Source organism: Myotis myotis, unplaced genomic scaffold, assembly GCF_014108235.1.
Source record: "Myotis myotis isolate mMyoMyo1 unplaced genomic scaffold, mMyoMyo1.p scaffold_m19_p_3, whole genome shotgun sequence".
In the NCBI taxonomy this organism is placed as follows: Eukaryota; Metazoa; Chordata; class Mammalia; order Chiroptera; family Vespertilionidae; genus Myotis; species Myotis myotis.
Genome location: NW_023416335.1, coordinates 12,535,973 through 12,562,558, shown reverse-complemented (window position 1 = coordinate 12,562,558; position 26,586 = coordinate 12,535,973). Strand labels below are relative to the sequence as shown.

The following is a 26,586-nucleotide window of genomic DNA, read 5'->3' as shown; positions in this document are numbered from 1 at the left end:
GTCATCCCCTGAGGGGTCCCAGACTGCGATAGGGCACAGGCCGGGCTGAGGGACCTCCCTTCCCCCTGAGTGCACAAATTTTTGTGCACCAGGCCTCTAGTTATTATATAAACTGCATTGAGATAATAATAATAATAATAATAATAATAATAATAATAATAATACTCTGAGAATTGTGTAAAGTGACACTGAGGCCCCAAATTCATTTGCTCCCTAGACTTTTGGCAGCTCATTTCCTTACTTCAGATTTGCACAATCATTAGCATCTTATAAATGAATAAATCATATCAGTCATATTATTCATTTTCTGAACTCAGAATTTTAGAACTAAATGTGAGACATGACAGAGAAAAAACAGCTTAAATCCTTACTGTACATATGAGAACACAGAGAACATGGGGTGGTGTGATCATGGGCCTACAGTAACACAGGTCAGAGCTAACCTAGGTCTCCTCACTCACAGTCAAATTTTAGTAAACTAACCAACATCAAATATTTGAACATTTTAAACTGAAAGATTTCTAATCATCATGAATAGCAAATGTAAACCCACAGATTAAAATTAGATCCTACCTTGGTTTTCCCCATTGTCTATTCTAACCCACTCCATAGAACAACCTCTTCCCTGTCCCATTAGATGAAAATCTAGTCAAAGTCCAATGCAATTTCAGGATACTCTCAGAAAATTAAAAGGTCTCTTTGCAATAATTAATGTATTTAATCCACCTACTACGCAAGCCTCAAATCTCCCCTCTAATTCCTTACCTGGAGCCTGCTGATACTCACTGCCTTCAACTAAAAGGGAGATTAGTTCCTTTCTCTCTCACATCTTAAAACTTCTACTCTTCCTCCTCCTCATTCTCACAACATGGAGGACAACAACAACAAATCAAGAGGGAACAATGTTCTTTCACTATTACTGCTCTGGGCTGGAGTTTGCACTTCAGCCCATGACAGGTGCCTGGAGGCCACTCCTTGCACTTTTCTGGAACTTATTATTATTTTTTTTTATTTAGTGTTGGGACCTCCCAACTGCTGGGGATCCCTCTCCTGCAGGGCCCTTTATGAAGTGGACACTTCTTCATCCGCTGGTAACTTGAAACTGTTTTCTTACACCTGGGAATCCTGGGCTCCATACCTGTACAGGTTACTTTATCCCCACTGATGATGTAATGCAACCCTAAGCTGGCTCTCACTCACAGAGGACCACGATCTGGTTAAGGGTGAACCTCAGCATTCTTTGTCTGCCAAACTCTGGGAGTGATAGTCATTCAAATGTGCCAACCTACCATCCTTAGAATCTCTCAGGCCAGAGTCAAACACCGGTCTTCTAGGTGTCCCAAGTTCTGCGGTCACATATAACATCCACCAGTGGGGGCCAACCTCTGTGCTAGAACGACCATGCCTTTCCCTTGGGGAATAGCAGAGGACCTGTACATGAAAAGCTCTACAACTTCTCTTCTTTATACAAAATCCTGTGCCTGTGTATCATCAGTTTGGTGGGTATGATGAGTAATGTAAAGTATTTCCTATGCTTCTTTGCCAAGTCCTATGGGATAGTCCATTCATTACTTTGGAATGAGTGTGCATTTTCTTGGGGTCTCAACTGAGACTGTGATTAAAACAATTTCATTTAATCATGTTGTCACAGATTCTTAGAAAACATGCAGCATTCATTTTTTTGCATTCCCAGTGCTTATCATGGTGATTGAAACTTAGCAGGTATTAAATAACTGTGCTTTTTTTTTTTTTTTAAAGATTGAAGTGATCGTTAATTTAGATCCTGCACCATGTGTTCTCAGAAAAACAAACATGTAAGCAATTCTTGATTTATTTTCTCCCAATGAGTTCAACAACACATTTTTCACTGAGTCTTAATTTTATACCCTTTCTATCATTAAAATATTTGCCCCACTCCACACCTTTTTTTATCCACTGACTTAAGTTAGGTGTTCACCTCTCACTTGGACTGCTCTAAACATTCTTATTTCTCTATAACACATTCTTTTCCTTCTAATAAGTATTTTATACTGTCTTCAAGGGTATTGCTCTAAAAATTAAAATTTGATTCTTTTATTCTATCCCATTACTCTGCCCTCTGTTTAACCCACTTCTCTCACATTTTGAAGAGAGTCCAAATTATCCAGAAAGACACGAACAACTTTTACAATGTGAAATCTGTCTAATTCCCCATTACTTTCTTGTACCATTCACCTCTTTTACCCTATTGAATTTCAATAATATTCAACCACAAAGAGATTAAAGATTGGACCATGCTCGTTCATAATTTCCAACTTTGACAAATGTATTTCCTTTTCAAGGAATACCTTCCTCTCTTGTTTATCTGGTCAACTTCAAGTGCCACTGCAAATGATATTTTACAACCTCTTTCAGAAATACTTCCTCAGTTCTGCTAACTCCAGACCATATGTTACTAATGCATATATTACTCTATATTATTTGTCTATATATCTGTCTTTTCAACTTGACTGGAGTAGTTTCTTTATTATAATCAATCAATCAATAAATGATTTAAACAATCAATAAATTAAACATTGTTAAATTGCTAGGGTGTTGGTGGGAGAAAAAAAGCATCATAAGCATAGCATCTGGAATACAAATGGAGAGAATGAAATGGGAGGATTAACTGTGTAAATTATATAATGTTTATTAGCTCCATTTATTTTCAAGCAGTTTAATAGTCACCAGAATATTACCACATTAAGTGGTTTGATTCTCCCTATGGAGACCTGCAAATAGTTTAGTCAAACTAAGGCTGCCATGAGCAAAGTGACTTCTATGGTAAAAGTATGCACAGAATCAGTACTTTGAATGTGTTAAGAGTCTCCTGATCAACTACTTGTAGTTATTCATGTCAAGGTGAAAAGGTCTTAAAAGGGAATGAAAGATTGTGAAATAGTGATAACAAACACGGAGAGTTTCTGTATTTTCTACATTGTTATTTCCCAAGCAGCTTGCATTCTACAAAACGAGCTATGCATTTATTGGTATAATCTTCCCAATACGAAGCTGAATCTCCTCCTACATACAGTAGGGCTATTAGGTTATTCACAGCAGCAAACCCCCAACTAAGGCATCTCAGTGAAGAAGCGGGTATTCTGCTGTGATCTATGTCTACATGAGACTTTGTGTTTGTGATGTACTCAGAATATGCACAAGTCTCTGAGCAATATCCTCAATAAGCCACAAGGTAGTTTTAAATTCTCAGCCCACAAAAATATGGAAATTGCTATCATAAACTCTTAGAATGCATGTCTCTCCCCTGACAAATTGATGTTTTAAGGAAGTAGCTCTAATTCTCAGTCTAGACATTTAATGGAGACATGTCTCTTTAAAATGAAATAATAGGAATATATTGCTTCACGTTTGTTCTTGGTGCACCATTTAATCATAATTGCTTTTCTTAGGTTGAATTGCCTAAAAATCAGAGCCTGAGTAAAATATTATGTGCTAACGTTTTATTAAGGACTCCAATCAGTCATTGTTGATTAAGAGAGAAGAAAGGAAATGTAGTGAGGCATGGAAAAAGAAAGAACATGTATACTGAGAAGAGAGACCTAGATGGTCACTGATAATTATCCCTCATCAGAGAAGCCTTATGAATAATGATATCTGAGGACAGGCATCTGTCAGGGGCAGTACTTATCTGGTTCCTATCCCTTACTGATCAAAGGCTATGCCATGGTTTATAATTCATGCCTCCCCCCAGCCCCCCGTTTCCAACCACAAACACACCAGGTCTCTCTAGGCAGCTGTTAAGGAAGCCAGAGCTCCAGGGGAACCTGGCCAGTCAAGTTCACAGTGATCTTTGGTCAGTCGATGTCGAGCATGGGGTTTCATTACAGAATTGGTTGCAGTGGCAACTGTAGAGACTTGGCTGCATACCTAGAAACTATTTCAACCAGTTTCTAGGGTCTGTCCATCCAGCAAGCCAGTCAAATGCATGGAGCCAAGGTGAAGCCTAAACAGAATCCTTCACCTCCATCTCATGCCTTTTCATGACATTAATATGTAAAAGGCAGTGTTGCCTGAGATCGATCTAACTGCTGCAGGTAGCTGGTTTATTTACTTACTTACCTACTTACTTACTTATTGTTTTTGTGTGCTTGCTTCAGAGGAAACCATTGTATATCATTTTTTAGTTGACCATGGAAGAGTAAGCAGGAGATCAGCTTCCAGTCTAACAAAAAACTAACCCTCTTGAACTGCTTCAAACAGAAAGAAGAAAATCAGTCCCTGGAGTGGGAGAGTTTCCGTAAGTGTGTCACCTCATCCTCAGAGCACTGGCCTGGAGTTTCTTTCCTGAAGCTACGCAGGGATGGTCAGGAGACGGGGAACAGCAGGGTGTCAGTAATGGCACAGGGAGAGTGGTGTGAAGCAAGCTGTACGGATCTCATGAAGCACTGTTTCCTAACAGTAGAGACTATGCTTCCTAATGTTTATGGCACTTGTCTGTTATGAGTATCATTTTAGGCAAAATAATAACTTTCTTTTGTTAGTGACAGATGGTTGCTGTCATTAGTATTTGTTTGCTTTGGGGGAAGGAGCCAATGCCGGTAGATGTAGGGTATTGTGTACCATCCTGAGCATGTTTGAGGGGGGAAGGATAGTGATGCTGAAGAGCTCACATCCGGGTCACTAACGGAACTGAGACTCCAGGAGAGAAACGTACAGAATTCTGAGGTTTCAATCTGAAGTGGTGCTTGTCTAGCCCACTAACTCGACAGTAACATAATGTGTTTTTCTTTAGCTTTTGATCATCACACCACAGCTACCCGATTCACTTTTAAAAATGCAAATTCAAGAACCTGACTGGGTATCTGTGGAGACTATAGTTTTAGAGAAAAAAAAGAAAGAAAACACATGTGGGTAAGTTTTGTTCTTTTAAAATGTATTACAGAGAAGGGCTACATTATCCAAACATTTTCTGATTATGGCTAATTTTGAGATGTATTAGTCTGAAACTTTATGTTCCACACCCCCGCTCAAACTCTAAGTACTGATGAATACTTGATATACATTAGGAAAAATGAGGTATTCAATAATTTACAGTTCAATGTTTTGCTTCAGATTTAAATGGTCTTATTTTCCCAATAATACAAAATCTAACATGCCTGTCACAGAAATTTTAGAACAACAATAATAGCAAGAAAACTAAAAAATCATCCCTATCCCTGGAAATAAGCACTCACATGGCTTTGGTTTTTTTTTTTTTCCTCCATATCTCAACATTTTCTAATTCTTCTTTTCTTTTTCAATCATTCCAGACAACTTTTGGAAGGCCTTCTTGGTCTGGACTTTTTCCTTTTGCCTTGGGGATCAACCGACTTCAGCTCACTTGACAAATTCTGCCAACGACTTATATTTTTGGTATTTATTTTATATATTTAAATGCCACTTAAAGAAAAATCAACCAAAAAATGAGTTCGCGTGTCACCTCTGACACGCGTGTCATAGGTTCATCATCACTGAACTTGGCCCATCTGAAAATTCATTCTTTTTTTTTTTTTAGATATATTTTTAATGATTTCAGAGAGGAAGGGAGAGAGAGAGATGGAAATATTAATGATAAGAGAGAATCACTGATTGGCTGTCTCCAGTACACCTCCTACTGGGAATGAGCCCCCAACCCAGGTAGGTTCTCTGACTGGGAGTCGAACCATGTCCTCCTGGTTCATAGGTCAATGCTTAACCATTAATACACTAGCTGGGCTGAAAACTTGTTCTTTAAATCAATCTATTAAACAAAATATTGAACTTGGTCTAAGTGACCTAAGTCTAAATATAAAAATTAGTCAGCTTTGGGGCTTTGCTCAATTCCTTTTTTTTTTTTTTTTTTGCCATTTTTTTTTTTTAATTGTGGAAGTCAAACAGACTTCTTTCTGAGCCATATGACTTAGGATTTTGTTCAAATGAGATTAAATTGAATTAGTAAAAAGTTAATCTAATCTACTGGGCAGAAGACCATATACACAATCTTCCCTTATTGTCAGTTATAACATAACTAGAGGCCCAGTGCACAAATACATGCACTGGTGGGTCCAGTTGGCCTGCCCCAATGGGGCCGATCAGGGCTGGGGCTGGCCGGGGTGAGGGGCCTCAGTTGTCTGGTCATTCCCGTTGTTCTGCCATTTGGTCGCTGGGCTTTTATTATATAGGATGCTATAGATGATAACAGTTTCTCTAAAATAAGAATAATTTTACTTGGCATTAGTTTATTTTTATTGAAAGCCTGTATCCATTCAATGTAGCATCTCGGCCCCCAAATCCATTTGACTACATGTTAGAAAACTAAAAATAAACATTGAGGTGAATAAGTTGAAAGTTTGGGAAAACTTTTGATTTTAATATTTTAAAATTTTATCATGTACTTCATGTATTATTTTTAAATTATACATTTATTTTATTGTTCATATATAACAATATTTATTATATATACATATATATGCGTATATATACATATATATTATATATACTATATATATAAATATATATTATATATATATATATAACTACCAGAATCCTATTCCTAAAATAAAATTTGAAGTCACTTAAAGGCTTAAAAAGTATCTAATGACTATTTCTGTAGTGCATAAAATCTAAATTCTTGGTACAAGTTTTTAAGAACAACCAACATGACCTAAACCTTTCTTTCTAGTTTCAGTCATGTTTGAACATCTTACTCTGACTAGTTGCTCAAGCTCTTCCTCTGACTAGCAGGCCCCTTCTTTCTTTCTTTCTATCTATCTATCTATCTATCTATCTATCTATCTATCTATCTATCCTCTATTTATCATTATTTTACAAGTCCTACCTCAAAGGCCATTAATCTCATCAGCTATTCAATGGCCACTTTTGTCTGAGACAGGGAAATAAAAAAAAATCTTAAATATAAAATAAAACAAACTTATTTAAAATCTCCAAATATATTTTAGAACCAGTTTCTTCAAGGAATAATATACCTCAATGTATTCTCAAATTAGTTAAAGGGAAAAACCATAATAAAAAAACCCCATTATATAAGGCAAACTAATTAAACCTAGCTAAAACATATATGAATAGCATAAATACAGAGGGTAGTTACTTTAAAAATAAAATGTAACTGTCATTTCTCCCTCAAATATAAAATATCAAGATTAGAAATTTTAAACATTAAAAAACATGGATTTATTAAAAACCTAATCTCTTTTTCACACACACACACACACACACAGAGGAGCTAGGTATTCATAGGCTAGAAGTCCTCTGATAATAAACTCCAAATACGATTTAGGAAACCAAACATTGTTTCAATGAACAGTTAGTCAGTGGATTCATAGAAGTGCCAAACTAAAATTATTGTCAACAAATATGTGTTTTTGTTATAACTAAATGACTCTAAAAAATTTCCAGCAGAGCAAAACACATCAATAATGACATATTGAAACATCAGTGAAAATAATGAATAACCCATTAAATTAAGTAGCAAGATATTTTTATTATAAAAATTAAAAAGTATTACATCATGTTCATTTAATTTTGATTCACTTATTTTTAGTAATTACAATGTATTTTTTACTTTATTTTCTCTAGAATAATAATGGAGTTGTATTATATCTACATGATTTAGAAAAAAATGATTCCCTCAGTTGGCCAAATAGTTATAGTTTTTTTCAGAAATAAAGACATTTCTAAGACAACAGAAATCTCATCCTACTCCAATTATCAATTCTTTTCAATTTATTGTTAGTATTTTTCTGAAACACTATAATGCAACTGACATTTTATATAGTCAGCTGTAGTTGTAGAATGTTTTTACATGTTAAAGGAATAATAAAATCATAAGATGGCCAAATACCAATGCCACAACCTTATTGGCAAATGGTACTAATGTAGGTATGTGTATACCAGAAAGAAAAAAAAAACTGTATATATCACTCATGGCTCTATATTCCATTGCTATGGTGATGAATCATCTCTTGAGATTGATTTTACTTCCTGAAAAAATGGCCAAACTATTTAAATAAATGTTCTCTATGGCAACAGTTTTAAACTTTAAGGTTGTTTTAACTGTGAAACATGAACAATATATCCATTCTATTATAATTCTAGAAGTAGCACACCTATTTCATATTAATTATGGATATAATTTTGTTATAGTAGTAAAAAAATGACTGATGTAGAAATTAATAGAATAAAATTTCAGTGATTTGTAGTATTCCTAAAATTATCAGTTAATAGCATCCTAGAGAAAATAGAGCATGGTGATTACACCAAAATCTATAATTCATTTAATCAAATATTGAGACAAACAGCACTTACAAAGCATTACAGCAATCTATCCTAGCTTAGGGTGCTTTGTTGTGTAAAGATTCTAGATAAAATAGATTGAACACATATCTTATTTTCACTGGTCTTTATTTTAAAATAATATAAAGCCAAGCTATAAATCTTCATAGGTCAATCAATATCAACAATAATCTACCAATATTGCTATCAGAAGGACAACATAATCACATAAATTCAAAGAGATGAGTAATGTTTAGCATGATAGATGCCTCATAAGTCATAGTAATGCCAAATAAATTACATTTGTTGATATGGTCACAGCACCCAATATTTTTCATGTTTATATTGCTTATTTTAAAATTGTGATGCCACAATACTAAAACTTTCAAATAATTCAAAAGCAGATCTTTCATATCTTCAAAAACCATTGTTTTTGAATTGCTTAAAACGAAGTTCTGCTATAAACATAAAAGAGCAAAAATCTAGGAATTTTATTTGATTTTAAGTGAAAAAATAATACGGGTCTTTCAAGTTTAATTAACAAATGTCTACTTCTTTTTAAACAAAAGCTTAAGTACACAACTCAGTCTTTCATACAAAATGCTACTGGTAAACTATCAAATGAAAAAGCGCTATAAAATGATTAAGATAAGAAAAAATGACAGCTTTTGTGGTAGGCTGAAAGGTGGCCAAAGATTCTTCCATTATTCTGTGCCCCTTTGGAAAATGACATTACTGTTCAACCATCAGGAGGTAGAACTGATTTCTCTACCCCTTGAATTGGGCTCAGCCTGTGACTTACATTGGCTAATGAGCCATTCACTGATTTGCCATAGCAGAGGCTTGAGCTGCATCTGTCCATTGGGGCTTGCTGCTGGGAACCATTTTGTCACCATGTGCTCAGATTGGGACCAAACTCCTACAAGATTCGGGATGACAGGAGAGCTATATCAGCCATTACAGCCAGGGAGAGGAGCCTGTGAGGATGTTTTAGGTGATTCAGCTCCAGACCAGTTACAGTGGTTCTCAACCTCCTGGCCCTTTAAATACAGTTCCTCATGTTGTGACCCAACCATAAAATTATTTTCGTTGCTACTTCATAACTGTAATGTTGCTACTGTTATGAATTGTAATGTAAACACCTGATATGCAGGATGGTTTTAGGCGACCCCTGTGAAAGGGTCGTTCAACCGCCAAAGGGGTCTTGACCCACAGGTTGAGAACCACTGATTAGTACAAGGCCTGGCTGATGCACACAATTGAGGAGAATAATTAAAATTTTTGGTTTTTGGCAAAAGAGGTTTTTTTTTTGCAGCAAAAGTTAGTTAGATCAATCTTCATATAATTAATTTATGCAACTAAACTAATTTTCATAACTCTCATAACAAATATAGTCTACAGAACAGCAGGACTAAAGCAAAATGGTAAGTTAATGTGATAACATTATAGTACAACATCAGTCTTAATAAAAACTACTTTATATATTTTTCTATAGAAACTATGTCCACTAATTTTAAAAATTTTGAAATAACGGGCAGGTGAGATGTGTAATTGACTATTCCACCAATTAAACATTATTTCAAATAAAATGCAAAGCACAGGAAAAATGTTAAAATTAGTTTATCTGCAAAAGCGTTTTCCAATATGGGATGATCTCCCATGATGAACAAAATAAGATGACAACGCGGTGCAAGTGGAGTAAGTTGAGTGAAATGCAACATGAGCTGCTGATTGAAAATCACAGATAAATAAAGAGAGCAAGAATGGCATGGTGTTATATAGGCACTGATTTAAAAAACACACACGCACACAATAAGTGCAGGCATTTACATAACTATGTTAAATTTATTTTTTTCTACTTAAGAATAAAATTTAAAATGATAATTTAAAGTATCAGATTGAAATGAAACTTAAATAAAGAATGGGAAGGGGAAAAAAAGGATACAAGACTACTTTTTATTGTGTTGCACAAGTACCAGAGAATAAAAGACAGGACGGAGATGGTGGTTTATAGTAGCTTTTATTTATTTTTTTAATATTTCACTTCATAAATAGTTCCTAGCAAGAAATGAAATGGCAGACAATTACTAATTACACCTAAATTTTTTGAAGGGGAATATTTGCACTGATGTACATTTAAGAAATGAGAGAAAAATAAAAAGAGAAATTATTTTTAAATTAAATATTTTATCAGGAAAAAAATAATACAGCTAAAATAACTTTTACTTAACCAAACAAAACTGGAACATAGAAATGAAACAGTGAGTATGAGATACACAAAAGATATGGCACTTAAATAAATATTTTTCTTATTGTCTTTTCCCTTATTTTCCAGTTACTCAGGTTTCTAAATTAATATTTTAGTAACTTGGTTAAACATTAGAACCATGTAATTAAGCTTCAGAATGGTATTTTTACCATTGTAATTAACTATCTATCTATCTATCTATCTATATAAAAGGCTAAGTAACTGACTGTCCGTCGACCAACCGTCCGACCTACTGACTGGCAGGTACATATGATGTACACTGGCCATTTAAAAATAAATTTTGACTTGTGCATGCGTGATTTTTGTCCCCATCTGACACTGGCCTCCCATTTAAATTATTTTGAAGATAGTTTCCCATGATGCCAGCATTTGCGACAACTATTAATAAATCACAAGGACAAACTCTAGACAGAGTAGGAATATTCCTACCTGAACCTGTTTTCGCACATGGTCAGTTATATATTGCTTTCTCTCGAGTTCAAAGAGAGTGTGATGTTAAAGTTAAAGTTGTAAATACTTCATCACAAGGGAAATTAGTCAAGCACTCTGAAAGTGTTTTTACTCTTACTGTGATATACAGGGAGATATTAGAATAAGTTTAATCAATTTATCAGTCATTATTTTTATTACTGTTGTTTTTATATCATGTATTTGTTGTTATATCATGTTGTTATTATTTATTTATTTATTTATTTTTTATTTTTTTAAAATATGTTTTATTGATTTTTTACAGAGAGGAAGGGAGAGAGATAGAGAGTTAGAAACATCGATGAGAGAGAATCATCGATCAGCTGCCTCCTGCACATCTCCTACTGGGGATATGCCCGCAACCCAGGTACATGCCCTTGACCGGAATCAAACCTGGGACCTCTCAGTCCGCAGGCCGACGCTCTATCCACTGAGCCAAACCGGTTTCGGCTTATTATTTATTTATTAATCAATTTATATATTATTGTCATATACATTTTACTAATTTTCTTTCATCTCTGATATTTCTATTATAAAGGGCAAATAGCGGTATTAAACTATTTCTTCTAATTAATTTCCTTTCAATGTGCACAAATCCATGCTGCAGGCCACTAGTTAATAATAATAAAGCAAAGAAAACGCCAGACATTATAAGCTTGGCTATCTGACCAGCTTCTCCAAGAAGCTGCAATTTCACACTCCCCAAAGAACCATTGGCCCATTCCCCATAGATCACTGAGGAAGGGGTCCAATAAAAGGGGAGATAGTCACATGGGCAGTGAGTCAGTGTGCCTTAGGGAAAGCACTTGCCTGTCAGTCTAACCTGGAAACAAAAATAATTGGCTTGGGGGAGGGGTGCAGAGCCACTATGTGAAATCCTGAAGGCTTCATTGGTTATACTCCTATTTGAAATCCACAGACAATGGAATTCTCTCTCTATTGTTCTTCTGGCTTTGCTCTGTTTCCTTGTACTCTGTTGGAGAGCACCTGAGACTTGGTTGGAAAGTTTGTAAGGAGGACATTTTGAGAAAAGGGAAGTGTGTGGAAGGTGCCCACCCGGGTTATTGGAATTCTGAATTAGGGGATGCCAAAGGTGGCTCCCCTAATTATTCCTTGACCTTTCCAAACAGCCTGTGCCTGTGCAGACCCCTGGGTGTTTGCTGGAATCCTTATGCTTAATCTTTGGGTGTCCTTGCTTAAAGGGCACTGCAAACACATGTACCCTCCCAAGATTACTTATCCTATTTTATCTCAAACTGCTGTTATAATAAAAGCCTAATGAGGCTGTCTGGTTCCTTTAGCCAGGCAGTCCCTTAGCCCTCTCCTTCACAGCAAATGTTGTGTCAGAGTAATCATTCATCTGTCCCTGAGGGTTTGCTGGTCAGCCCTGGCAGTACTCCCCCATCTTCTCTCCATAGCCATGTGGCCCTAGAAGCTGCATGGCCATGGCCATACACACCCCATGCACAATGGACTGTGTCTGGGAACACAAGCTAACGTGGCCTGATATTGGAATGGACTGTGCAAATATGGAGAGGAAACTTTGGGCAGTGGCTTTAAACCTAACTGTGCTGAAGACATTGCTGGACGTTTTCTTTGAAGGAATGGAGGGAGATGGGACCTTGGAAATTCATGGGTTTAATTCCATGCAGATAAATATCACTGATTCTCCCAAGCAATTCTTAGAAAATTCATTTTCTCATGACATCACAAGAATCCCACTTCCACTGGCAACAGGTAGGGACACAAAGAACATCCCACCCATAATAGTGTGAGGATCAAAGAAACAATTCAGCAACACAAAGTAAGTTTTAATAGTTCAGATATGTATTTGCATATCTTAAAATCAATGAAAATATATAAATATAATTTTTTTCTGCTACTATCCACTTTTATAGAATTTGACATATATCTTTGGTTTTCCCCAGATTTTCTCTTCCTCTCTCCATTCTTTTTCTTATTTCCTGAATTATATAGGTCAATCTAAAATTTATTTGGCAAAAATGACTTTTTCCTCTTTGGTATATAAAAAGGAGGAGAAAGGAAATTATAAGGTTATCTTGGCCCTGAGGGACAGAACATTAAAACTAGGGCTCTCAACTGAGTTAAAATTGTTGTCCTCTGACATATACTTGTAATAAAGACACAAAAGTGTCTAAATTAAAATTGTCTTTGTCCTCCTGTTTACTTCCATTATCTGAGGTAACTTCTGTTAACAAATTGTTGGGCATTTTCCTATTACATTTTCCTTTTTTATAGAAAAACACACAAATGTATATTCTATAATGTTAAGTATAAAATCAACATATCCAAGAAAAAACGAGCTTTTTGGTTGCTGATCTCGAAAAAAAAGGGAAAGGGAAAAAGGGAAGAGACAGGGGAGTAAGAATGACTCAGTGTTGTGATAACATCCCATGTCTTTAAAATTCAGTGGGGTCTTTACAAAATAAATTTAAAAAAACACATACAAATATATGTGCGCCTTTTAGGGGATAAAAGTGGGAAATCCAATAAATGATAGAGTTCCAAAATTGGGTAGATATCATGAGAGGGAAAACAACTTTTCATATAATGTAGGGGGAAAGAATCCAACAGTGACAGAAACTTGTGGCCAGATGACCTAAGTCCCCTGGAAATCCATACATACTATTTTATGGATAAATAGAGTTAACCATAGTTCACGGAATAAGGGTTAAACTATATGTAAAAACTCCTAAAGACTCAACAACAACAAAAAGAACTTTTGGAAATTATCAACAAATCAGTAAAGTTTATGGATATAAATTTCTTAAGTTTCTAAAAAGCAGGGTTATAAAAGGCAGCATATAGGTTCATTCTATTAAAAATATTATAATTAGCAACAATAAAATTAATACAAAGCAAAATTACATCGCATGTCATGTTTTCTTTCTTAATGCTTGGAAATGTCATGTTTTGATATGTCTTAGTACATTTGTGATAAAGATTACTTATTTTGTCACAGATGTGCTCATTTAAAGTAAGTTCTTATTTATAAGAGGCTGCTTATTACTTCAAAAGAGATTTCAATAGCTATGAGGATGTAAAGTTAAGAGGAATAAATTATACTCTGTGAAAATGAATAAAGGGAACTTTATTAAAATCAAAGTGGAGACGCTCTGAAGGTGGAGCCTCTCACCACTTCTACCCACTGACACTTGCGGACTCCAGCAGGAAGAAGTGTACCTTATCCTCCCAACAGACAAAGGCCTACTTTACCACTCCAGCAGGAGGAACATTTTTCTCCTCAGCAACAGCCCAGCCAATGAGAAACTGCTACAACTCAGCCAATGAGAGATGGTCACCACCCTGAACTGTTTACTTTCTTCCAATGGCCCTTCATTCAAAGTCATCCCTCTCAACTTCCCCTTTTACTTTATAAAGGAAGTTTCCTTTATTCTCTGGACATGCCAATGGTTTGCTGAAGCTTGCATGTCTCAAATTGCAATTCCTGTGCTGTTTATAAATAAACTCATTTTTCCTCCTTAAATAACTAGCTATTTTATTTTTAAGATTGACATCCCTAAATCTTTCAGTTATTTTATTAATGTAAAGGAAAATCACAGAAGTATGATAGAAATGTGTGAAAAGGCAAAATCATGACGATAATAAATTATGGGCCTTTACAGTGAAGAGGGAGATTATGATAAAATATTAATACAAGTAGTTATAGTGTTCGTGATTCATTTAATTTTGTACAATAAGAAAAGTGTAGGACAACACTGGAGATATTGGTCAAAGCCAGTGTTTTTCCACTTATAATGCAAACATACCAAATGTCCAACAGATTACTATCATGGATGGGACACAACTTCATGTCCATTTGCTTTACATTGATTTTGTTTTTTACTAAGATTTTATTTGAAGGGCAACTCTCATATCTAAAAGTTATTAATAAACCACCAATCTAACAAATATAATAATTTGTAATAATTAAGAGTAATGCATTTTTAGTTTTAAGATACTGAATATTTATATTTTTAAAATTTGTCTCTACTTTTTATTTATTTTATCAATTTTTTTTAAATTTTGTTTTATTGCTTAAAGTATTACAAAGAGTATTACATATGTCTCCTTCCCCCGCACCTTAACATTCCCCCGGCCTCCCCTACCCCCCAGTGTCTTATGTCCATTGGTTATGCTTATATGCTTGCATACAAGTCCTTCTGTTGATCTCTTACCCCCCTCCTGCCCCCCAGCCCTCCCCAGCCTTTCCACTGTAGTTTGACAGTCTGTTCAATGCTGCTCTGCCTCTGTATCTATTTTTGTTCATCAGTTTATAATGGTCTTTATTATCCATAAATGAGTGAGATCTTGTGGTATTTTTCTTTCATTGACTGATTATCACAATTTTTTTACTTTTTTAATGTATTGGGGTGATATTGGTTAATAAAATTATGTAGGTTTCAGGTGTACAATTCTATAAACATCATCTGTATATTGTATTGTGTATTCACTACCCCAAGTCGGGTCTCTTTCCATCACCATTTATCCCATCTTTAGCCTTTTCTACTTTAGCTGTGGCTCAGTTTAATGCATTTTATAAAATTTCTGTGACTCTATGTCTTAGAAATATTAAAAAGAATGATTATCTAGCACACTAAAATGCAGTCACCAAAAATAATGCGAAAGAATATACAGCTTTTTCAGGTAATGAAATTTCTGTTTATTATATTTAAATAAATGCTTTTTTATTAACTTGAAATATAGTAGACTAGGAATTTTAATACTATAGGTCCTTTAGAGTTGCATTACCTTGAGGACAAATTCTAAGTTCCTTAACATCCTTGCATGTGTGAAGCCCTAAGCTGCTTTTCAAATCAATGTTTCCCTGTTCCTCTATCTCTTTGTTCTTCAAATATATTTGTGCTCACTCATCCCCTAAAATAGTTTTTGAAACTATGCCTTCTCAAATATTTTAAGCTGATATATGCAATATTTTGGCTTAAAAAGTTTCATGTTTGTAAGAGATTAAAATATCTGATGCTAAATATTGTATATGTATTTCAAATGTATTTTGTGCAACACTCCAATTTTTTTGAGCTCACATTGAGCTTAGCCAAATGATAAAACATGCCTGCCATATAACCTAAGTCATCAGTACAATGAGGCTTACTTTGCATGGGAAACTGCCTCAGTAAAACCTGAGAAATCTTGGAACACCCTTGGGTTTTAGACTCTTGCTTTACAGAATTCCTCAGATCAAACCAAACTGCTCGACTCTATTTCCTAAGCAAACAATGGTTTTTATATTCTATTTTCTTGCTCACAAATATGATCTAATTTGAAATTCAAATCCCAATCATTCTTCAAAGCCCAGCTGAAATTCTTTCACCTGGAGACATCCTGGGTTCCTTATTTCATGTGGAAGACCCAATCTAAAGTCAAAATCCAGTCACTAATATTGCTGCCATGCTCAGTTCCCAGGCCTAACTTCTAAGGACAGCAAACATAAGTAAGTAAACATAAATTTTTTAAAAAATGCATTAACTAATAAAAGCTATTTTATCAAGCAACATTACAGAGATTAAAAAAAAAATAAGTTAGACTATTCTGTGGCTCAAGGGCCACTCTAGGATGCCCAGTTCTGGTACTTTTGGTACTAACTCGGGGACATAGATGATGAACCAGTTATATTTATACCGGCAAGATCATAATAAAACACAAAGCTCTGATAATTCAAAGTTAGAACTTCTGTTCTCCTCAATTCTTTTTTGGGCAGGGGAGACCTACTTTATAAGTATGTCTCTTTATAAGTATGAAATTAATATGACTACTTTTTCTTATGCAATATAAGCCAATTTGAGGATCTAATATTGGTGGGAAAAACTGGTGAAACAAGGTGTAATAAGGTCACGTATTCTGTTTGTAATGCAATAGAGAAACATCTCTTTATGTGGTTTTAATTTACATTTTTGAATACATCAACCATTCATTCTCTCAGTAAAGCAAACATACACTGAGGTGTATGCAATTATATTGAATAAAAAGTTTTAAATTTTTCACTGGGATTTCACCTATCAGGCAGTTATAGGAAGTAGTCAAAATACATGATTGCTGTTCTTATGAAATTTAAACGTCTCACTCTTTGTCCTTTGAAATTCAAATAAAGTGTTTCACATTCCCCACTGAAAAACCATTATTTCTATGACACCTGAGAGAAGAGAAAATATTTGGCCATAAATTTATTGAACATGCTGAGTAGCTAATAGCTAGGACAGTGTTTTTCAATCCAAACACATATTGGGGCCTTTAAATCAATGTAATGGGTTGCAACAATATATACATATAATATATATCCATTATAAATATATAAAATATATATTATATTTTAATATATATGAAATAAAATAGTACCATCTTACTATAATATATTAGACTAGAAAAATCAGTGCATCACGTGTACAACGTATAATCTGTTTTACTGTGGTTCATACTAAAAAGTGTTGAAAAAACACTGAGCTAATATATGTGTCACTACTATATTCACTGTGGTCTGCTCCCAGAGATTTGAATAAAGATGAACCTATATAGCAATAGTAAGTCCACAAATTCATGTGGATATGCAAGTGTGGGGCAGTGAAGAAATCCACTTTTTGGAGGACAATTTCTTTCAGCTCCATTATAAATAGTGACACTGAAGCATCGTTAAAATTCCATTCACTGGAGAAAGATATTCAAAATAATGAGGGCTCATTTTTCTTTTATCTCCTGCAAGAAAAATTCTTAAAGGGCGTGAGTTCTTATTTAAAAGCAAACTCTATAGCATGGCTTTCAAAAAAAATCTTTTATATAAAGTAAAGAATGTTTCATAGAAGAAGAATCATAATAGAAATACCCTTCACCTCTTCTGACAAGACTTGGCTTGTTCTAGTCACTGGTATGGAGATTTCAAAGAAGCTCAGGGCATGGGTATGAGTCTGACAGACCTAGATCTGATCCTTGCCCTGTGTGCTAAGATATTCAGGTAAGTTATATAATGTCTTTGATCCATGTGCTTTTCTCATGTGGAAAATGAATGTAATGATGTCAACTTCATGTGGGTTGCTATGAGAATTAGATAAGCATGAATGTATATTAGGTCCTTCACATAGTAGTTAACATACAGAAAGTACTTAATTGGTAGCAAGAGCTATTCAAGATGAATTATCAGGTATTCAATATGTAATGATTTGTGTTTCTTAAGCATATCATTCTTAACAATGGATTATATTATTATATCAGGTAATTGTAAGGCATAATACTCTAGCCCTTAAAATATTAGGGAACACTATGGACTTGATTTTACAGATGATAAAGTAAGGCACAGAGAGATTAAACAGGGTAATTAGTAACTGCTAAGTGACAGAGCTAGGATTTAAAAACTTGGAATTGGACTCCAGAGATCTAGTTTATGATAAATGTTAGCTAATATTAAAAATAATTATCTCTCTGAATAGCCACAAAAATAATTTGAGATATACTAAAACAATAAAATTTCAAGAAAATTGACAGATTACATTTGCAACACCAAAAAAGAACAGCTTTTCTATACAAACACAAAGATTGATGAGAAAAATGAATGGTAAACCCATTCTCATAAGCAATAAGAATCATAAAATGACTGACGAGAAATATGTGATGATTATATGAATAATAATGTTAAAAATGTTTCTGAACAACACAAAATAAGTTCTCAAAAAATCAGGAGAGGAGCCATGTTCTTGGGATATATATATATATATAACTATAAAGATGCCAATTCTAGACAAATTAAATATAACCACAATTAACTCCCAACAGGAATTTTTATGAAACTTGACAGCTGATCATTAAGTTCATTTTTAAAATAAAACACACGATAGGCAAAAGCTCTTTAAAAAGAACAATAAAAGAACTTGCTCTCAAAGTTATTAAAACCATTCTTTAAAGTTTGTGGGTGTTTTCTTTTTTTTTTTTTTTTTTTTTTTGTCTAAGTATATCAATAGAACAGAGACACCAGAAATAAATCTATGTACATTTAAGAATGCAGTATATGAGAAAAGGCATATGTCAAATCATTGATGGTAAAAATGGAGTATTCAAGTTATGGTATTGGGTACTATTGGACATAAAGGAGAGAAAGAAATGAAGAAGGGAAGAAGGGAAGGGAAGGGAAGGGAAGGGCAGGGCAGGGAAGGGAAGGGAAGGGAAGGGCAGGGCAGGGAAGGGAAGGGAAGGGAAGGGAAGGTGGAGGTAAGGGAGGAGGAAGGAAGCGATCCTATCTGATACTAGACTTCAAAACAGAAAAGTTTTCAAAAACTTCTCTCCCTTACTACTTAACAAAGTAAACCATAATTATTTTTTTAAATCTTTTCTTTAGAACAACTCACAATTTCTTGAAACAAGTTTATGCTATAAACCTAAAAATGTGGAAGCCAAGAAAAGAGATTATCTCATAGAAGCATGTAACATGTATCCATATACTACTCCCACCCATGCCCTGGAAAGAAAAAAAAAAAGAGTGTTAACATCTTTCTGAGAAATCCTATGCAAATAAACTAACCAAGATATAGGAAAGATTGTGGTAGGGTAGACACTACTGGGAAAATCTACCAAAAATGAAGGACTGACTAGACCACTGGAAATATTCTACAGAGGCAGAAAGGGCCACCAAGACTCATAGATTCAAAATAGTCCATGTCTGGTTGGCAGAAGCCATCTTGTAGCACCTCAAATGGGGGGAAAAAACAAAACAAAAAACCCCCCCAAAAACCAAACAAACAGTCAAAGCCTGTTTTCCCCTTCTCACCAACAATCTCTTTAAAATAAACAAAGTAGCTAGCCCTTAATTCCTCTACCTCAAATTGTGACTCATCATGGATAATTCAAGATAGGTAAAGCAAGTGCTTTAAGTTTTAGGATTAAAAAAAGTAAATTGAATAAAACCATAGCTCAAAGACACCAATATCACAGGATTTAAAAGGAGACTGTGGACCTAAGGAAAGTTCTGAGGATCAAAACAGCATCCTTGTATATAAAATACATGAATGAGGGGAAGCAAGGGCAATACTCATATTTTCAAAATTTTAAATAAGTGAATGCTATGGAAGAAAGACTCTAGATAATGGCAGTTACTGTGGTCAGAGGAAGATAACAGGGTTTAAAATAACTGGATGCATTATGACCGCTGTGGAGGACAAAGATGACCCAACATACGAATTATTGTTTTCTCCGAAGTGAAGACTCAACAAAAGAATCTGAAAGATACTGAACGATATAATAGAGAAAATTTCCCTGAGGTGAAAAAGTGAAAGTGCAAAAATGTATCAGATCAGACAGAACAAGAGACAAGTATCAGGCTGCCTTCAGACATTTTATGCCAATATTCAGTGCTAGAATGTCATAGGAAGTGAGTTAACAGGAAAAGAAGTGATGAGCCCTTACTAATATCCCCAGAAAAAAAAAAATAAAGAAAACAGGCATATTTAGCATGAAATATTTCAAGGGTTAACAAGCAAGCAAGCAAACGCACAAACAAACCTAATTAGCAGTGAAATACACGTAAGGAGGGATGACTTAAATATTGAACTGGGCCATAGAGAAGCCGTAATGGAATACTGGTGGTGAATACCGCAGCCGCCTATATATAGAATTAAGATCAAAGTGCCAAGGCAATTAATGTTGCAGAACAGAATGCAATTACTCTGAACTCTGGCAAAGTTAAAATAATATAATTGTCCAGAAAACTGAAAATGAAAAAGGGTGAGGACAAATTGGAGAGGAGCTAATCGCCTCAAATTGCACTGCGGGGAGTTAATGAACACTGACACTTGGGGCTGAGGCAGCCAGCTTCTAAATGGCACTCATAAACTTTTATTCTGAACATAAAGGCAAGCTTTAAAGAATTCTTGTTGTGAAGAAAAATTTAAGTTCAGTAATTCCTCTTAATTTATTTCGGAGTATATTTCCTCTACTAAATGACTATGTTATTGTAAAAAGCATGTCCGTGTCTCTCTACATACTTATCTTTTTGTGCAGATCTATAAACATATAACTGTGAGGATATTCAATGTATATTAACAGTGTGTTGTTGTTTTTTCCTGAGTGTAAAGATTTTGGGATGATTTGTAGTTTTTATTTTTATTTTACCTTGAATAAAGACATTGCAGTGAAATACTCACTTTCACCTGTATTCTACATCTAAATGCAAGATGATAATGACAATGAGGAAATGATTATAGAAGCCGGCAGATATCTCTTTGCATGAATTGGTCTGCGTGGGAGAAAGAATCCAGCAAAGAGATTTATAGGGGAGAAAGGTACCTGAAAAAAAGACAGCGTCCGGAGATTTGCACGCTAGGTAACTAGGAATGTGCTTTGCTGAGCTTGCCTGACCCCATGGCTCTGTGTCTGAACTCCATAAAAAAGGGTTGATTACACAAGGTAAGAAACTGGTTGTAACCAAGAACGGAGTTAGCATCCGAGCTCTGATGCCCGGTGAAATGAGTGGGCATGGAGCGGGGCGCAGCGCCTCATTCACAGCTCCGCTGACACAGGAGCCATAAAGAAAACAAACGTGTTTGCTTTGCTGGGGTGTTATTGAAACTGGAATTATCTGGTATGGCTCCCCGGCATAAGTATCAATCTCGCATGCACGGTGCTGGGCTGGGAGGGCAGTGGTGAGGAAACAACTTAACTAAAAAAGTAAACACGAAGGCTGGTTAGCTTATGCCAGATGAAGTTAGGTAAATGCTTGAAGTTCCAGAGACCTGCATATGATGCCAAATTTCTGGTAAGAATCAGTGGAATGCAGTTAGTGCTGAGGACTCATGAAATCTTGGGAAACAGACTCCAGTTACATGAAAAAACAAACAGCCTGGTGATTACATGCCCTAATTTCCTGCTATTTCAAAACATCTGACCTAATGTTAGAACCTGTGCATTGAAGATTGATTCAGAATATAATCATTTATTTGAGGTAGCCCCAAATTACATATCCTTCACTATTCCTTCTCATTGAAGAAAACTATATATTTAATTTCATAAATGTTCAACGAGTTCTTATTCTCTGAAAGCAATGTGTTAATTTTGAAAGGTTCACTGAATTCTAAGATATTTCAAGCAGATATGATTTTCTGTGCACCAATATGACAGACAATAGAAAAGGTTGATTTTTTTCAAAGCATAAATAAAGAGTAAGCTGTGATAGATAATAATAGAACTCCAAATACCTATAGACATTTAGAGGTGGGGAGGGACGCCAGTTAGCATGTAGACAGTAGGAACAGCCCCTGGTTTATAGGTTGAGAGACTAGAAGTGTGTGTCTGTGGGCAACTGTATTTTCTGACAAATGGAAACATCAATGGTGAGAGGGAATCATTGGTTGGCTGCCTTCTGCACGCTCCCTACTCTGGACAGAGCTCACAACCCAGGCATGTGCCCTGATCGGGAATCAAACCTGGACCTTCTGGTTCATGGGTCGTTGCTCAACCACTGAGTCACACTGACCAGGCTTTTTCTTCATTTCATACATTTTTTGGTTGTGCATATGTAGAGAAATTTTCAGGAAGTAAATGGGTCTCCTTCTTCTGTTCCCAAGCCACACCCCGTGCCTGACTGCAGACAGAAGTGCCTCCTGCCTGTGCTGTGGCCTGCACTGTGCCCTTCGCTCCGCCGTTACTTAAAGGCAAACGATGAGCAGAGGACCCACGGGAAGGACAAGCAGCAGGACTGGAGATGTGACAGGCGGCATGTAGATGTCGATCACTACAGTGGGCTTTAGAAATGCTGGGGAACTGAGGTTGCAAACTTTCCAGGGACAAAGTTAGGAAGCCTGACGGCCACCACCTCACACTTTAATGTTAGAGAATCTGTGGATTCTTTCTTATTAGGTCAATAGATGGAGTCAACATTCATCCAATTGTCCTAGGAGAATCCTAGTTTACACCCATGGCTCTGAAAAATGTTCCAGCTGAGAAGGTAAATTCTATCATTCTCTAAATTGTTTTCCCAGGCAGACACTATAATTTGGTCTAAAATGGATGAATTTTCAAATAAGTTTACTGCCTATGATGACTCTCACCTTCCCATGTTAATTTCTTGATTTCCATGTACAAGTTTTCATTTCTTCAAAGATTAAATTGTTTAATCCAAACACAACACTAACTTCCGTTCAGAGGAAAGACATTAACCTCTGTAAGCATGGTATTTTTCAGTTTTTATAAAAATAAAACAAAACACCAATCGATTTTTAAGTTTAATTATTTTTATAGTTAATCATGTACTAGAAAGTTTAGGTAGTCATACATGTGCCTACTGTGTTATTTATCTGACCAAAATGCAGAAGGTAATCTCAGTATATTTTTCTAGTACCCAAAGTCAATATAGTATATTAGTGAAACTATGTAGGTTCACATAAAACAAAATAAAATTTAAAGTTAAGCCTGGCTAGTGTTGCTCAGTGGTTGAACATCGACCTTTTGAACCAGTTCAATTCCTGGTCAGGGCACATACCCAGGTTGTGGTTTTGATCCCAGTGTGGGGTGTGCAAGAGGCAGCCAATCAATGATTCTCTCTCATCATTGATGTTTCTAGCTCTCTCTCTCTCTCTCTCTCTCTTTCTCTCTCTCTCTCTCCCTTCCTCTCTGGAATCAATAAAAAATATTGATAAAATAAAAAAGTTAATATAATTACCCTCATTAAACATTTTATATAAAAGAATGTTCTATTGTGTTGTCACTATGACATTTAAGTGAAAAAAATGGCTTTGAAACAAATTATCAAATTATGTCTTACTATGTACCCAATTTCCTAAGATGTTATATCAGTAATATTTAAATATAACTCTAGTTTTAAAAATACTTTTACATTTATGAAATAAATTTAACAATCTTTCCACATTTTATGTCACATGCTTTCCATTTTTCCTGTCTTAATAAATTTATTTCCACACCTACATACATATCCCAGGGAATGCCTCATAGATTGAAAGATTCTAGTTAGATTTTGAGGTAACCAAGAATACTTACTACCTTCTGAGAAGTAACACACAAACCAACATGAACAACGTCTCATTTATAACCTTTTGAGTTTTAACATTCTGCTAAGTGATAAAACACACAGAGCACACACACAGGTAAAAGGATAATATTCTTACTTGATTTAAATAAATTCCTAAATAAATTTAATTTCTATACTAAGACTCTTTGTCATCTCTTAGAAAATGTATCTGCATTAAAATATATATATATAATATATTGAAATAAAATCACTTATTCAAATCAATGCTTCCAGCAAAAATTGCTCAAGATTTATCAAATGCCCCTTTTGGAATTCCTGTAAGTGTGTATTTCTAACTTCCATTGAAAATAGAGGGGCATATTTTATAGACTAACAAACACAACACTATAGTTTAATTCTAAATGGTTTTCTAATGTGTTACTTTGAAACTAGCCTTCACTAGTTGTTCAGTTGTTTAATTGTTTTGACTTATGTAAATAAGTCTTTAGCTTTAGGAAACAATTACATATTGAAGAGATAAGGGGATTCTATCTTCTTAGTTCAAGCTAAAACATAACCTCTAAATTATCTTTTACAGTAAGCCAAAGCCAGTATCACATACCTTTCGGGAATGAATTTCTTTCACATACAATGGAAGTAGAAACTCAGATATACCTTCAAGTCGAATTCCCTTCTTGGTGACTCTCAGATTTCCCATACCATCCTACAAGCAATGAAATATAGTTCACTTTTAGGTTAATGAGAGAATGAATAACTGGCCATAATTTTCTTAGGCCTAAATTGAGAAAACAGTTAAGCTCAAGTCAGTGATGATTTAAGGAAAATGGGAGATTGAATCTATTTAATGAATGACTGCAGCATTTTGCATGCATATAGAGGGCTCTGTTTAACATAAGCCGGATGAGAGGAATATAAAGGATCCGGTATATCCTCTCAGCTCTATCAGAGACTAGAATGTATCTATGAATAAATCCTGTACTTTCTTCATGCAGCAACCAGTTCAACTATTTGTTAGGAATAATGATACTTGCTACCCGATTATTGGGAACAACTTTATTTGCAGAAATCTAATAATATTTTTACATTAGAGTTATACACATATTTCTACAATATTCAAATAGTCACATTCATATAATAATTTCAGTAAGTACTTAATAATTGACTAGTATAAGTAAGCATGGTGTTTTAGTATTCAAATAATAAGTAACGCATATGTTCTCTCCTTTAGAAAATACTCTATGAGGAGGGTTAAACAAGTACGCAAATAATGTTTATGAAACAGAGTAAAATAAATAAGTAAGAACAGAACGCTACTGGGAATTTAAAAAGAAGATTTCAAACCTGGCAATTGAATATGCCACATCTCATGGAAGAGATTGACTATGATAAAGGCCTTAAGAATATGGAATTTCAACCTGAGATGTCCTTAGAGAGAGAGGAGCAAAATGAACATCTGGTAACACATAGGACATAACAATGCCATCCAATCTGGATAGTGTATGAAATATGGTGAGAGAATACAACTGGGAGTATGTTTTGAGGCCAGAGAAAGGAAAGCCCTGAATACAAAGCTAAGGAGTCTGTACTTATTTCAGTCTCCAAGAGAAGAAACAGAAGTTCGTCAATAGCTCAAATTCCCAGTGTTTAAGCTTTCAGACAATTCTGGTATACTATGTGGGCCTAATTGACAAAGTGTCAGTTAATAATGCACAACTTGGCATATGTGTGAGGGTGGTGGTGGAAGAACAACTTATAAGACCTCGTGACTAACTTTATCTGGAGATACTAAAAAAGGGAGCATTTACAATTAATCCAAGATTTCACCTCTATGACTAAATAAGGGAACATAGTGGTTTTTACGCTGGATCCTGGGAATTTGTAGGCAGAATAGCAAAAATAAATTCAGCTTTGGACTCTCTAACTTTGAGGTAACATTGAAAACTTCAGATACTTATTTAAAAACCATTGGATCTGTAGAAAGTGGTTTGGGGGATGCCAATCACTTAAGGCATGCTTGAGTCGATCATGATGGATGAGCAAATTTTACTCTAAAACTTTTAGATGATGACTTAGGTTTGTGAGTTGGAAAACAGTTATTTCATACATTCTGGGAGGCTGTGACCAGTAATCAGAGGAAAGCCAAGACATTCTGATGGCCCCAGTCTCTACCCTTTCTCCCCCCAAAAGCAAGTCAATGAAGTAGTATAAATACAATTTTGAGTAGTATAAATACAATTTTGAGTAAGAATTAAAAGACTTTTAAGTTAGACAAAGAAAATGACTATTAAGAGAGAGAAATTTTTATGTGGTGAGGTTTAAATCTTCTTATCAAAGGAGAAAGTAATAGATTTTGGTTGAATTGAACTGGGGATGGGAAGAAGAAGAAATTCGCTTTCTTGAGACTCTGACTTAAAACTGACACTGGAAATGCTTATTAGGGAACTAGATAAAAAGAGAGAGAGAGAGAGAGAGAGAGAGAGAGAGAGAGAGAGAGAGAGAGAGAGAGAGAGAGAGAGAATTTTAAGGACCATTCAAGGCTAATTCTGATGGGAAAACGGTC

General features: G+C 35.1%; 1 protein-coding gene across 1 annotated transcript in view; it reads right to left on the bottom strand.

Annotated features, from left to right (window-relative positions):
* SGCZ (sarcoglycan zeta) overlaps positions 1-26,586 on the bottom strand; it is a 194,999-nt gene that overhangs the window by 89,987 nt on the left and 78,426 nt on the right. Inside the window, exon 2 of the mRNA XM_036300921.1 lies at positions 24,628-24,729. Coding sequence (XP_036156814.1) covers positions 24,628-24,729 — 102 coding nt within the window. The remainder of the gene's footprint in view (positions 1-24,627; positions 24,730-26,586) is intronic.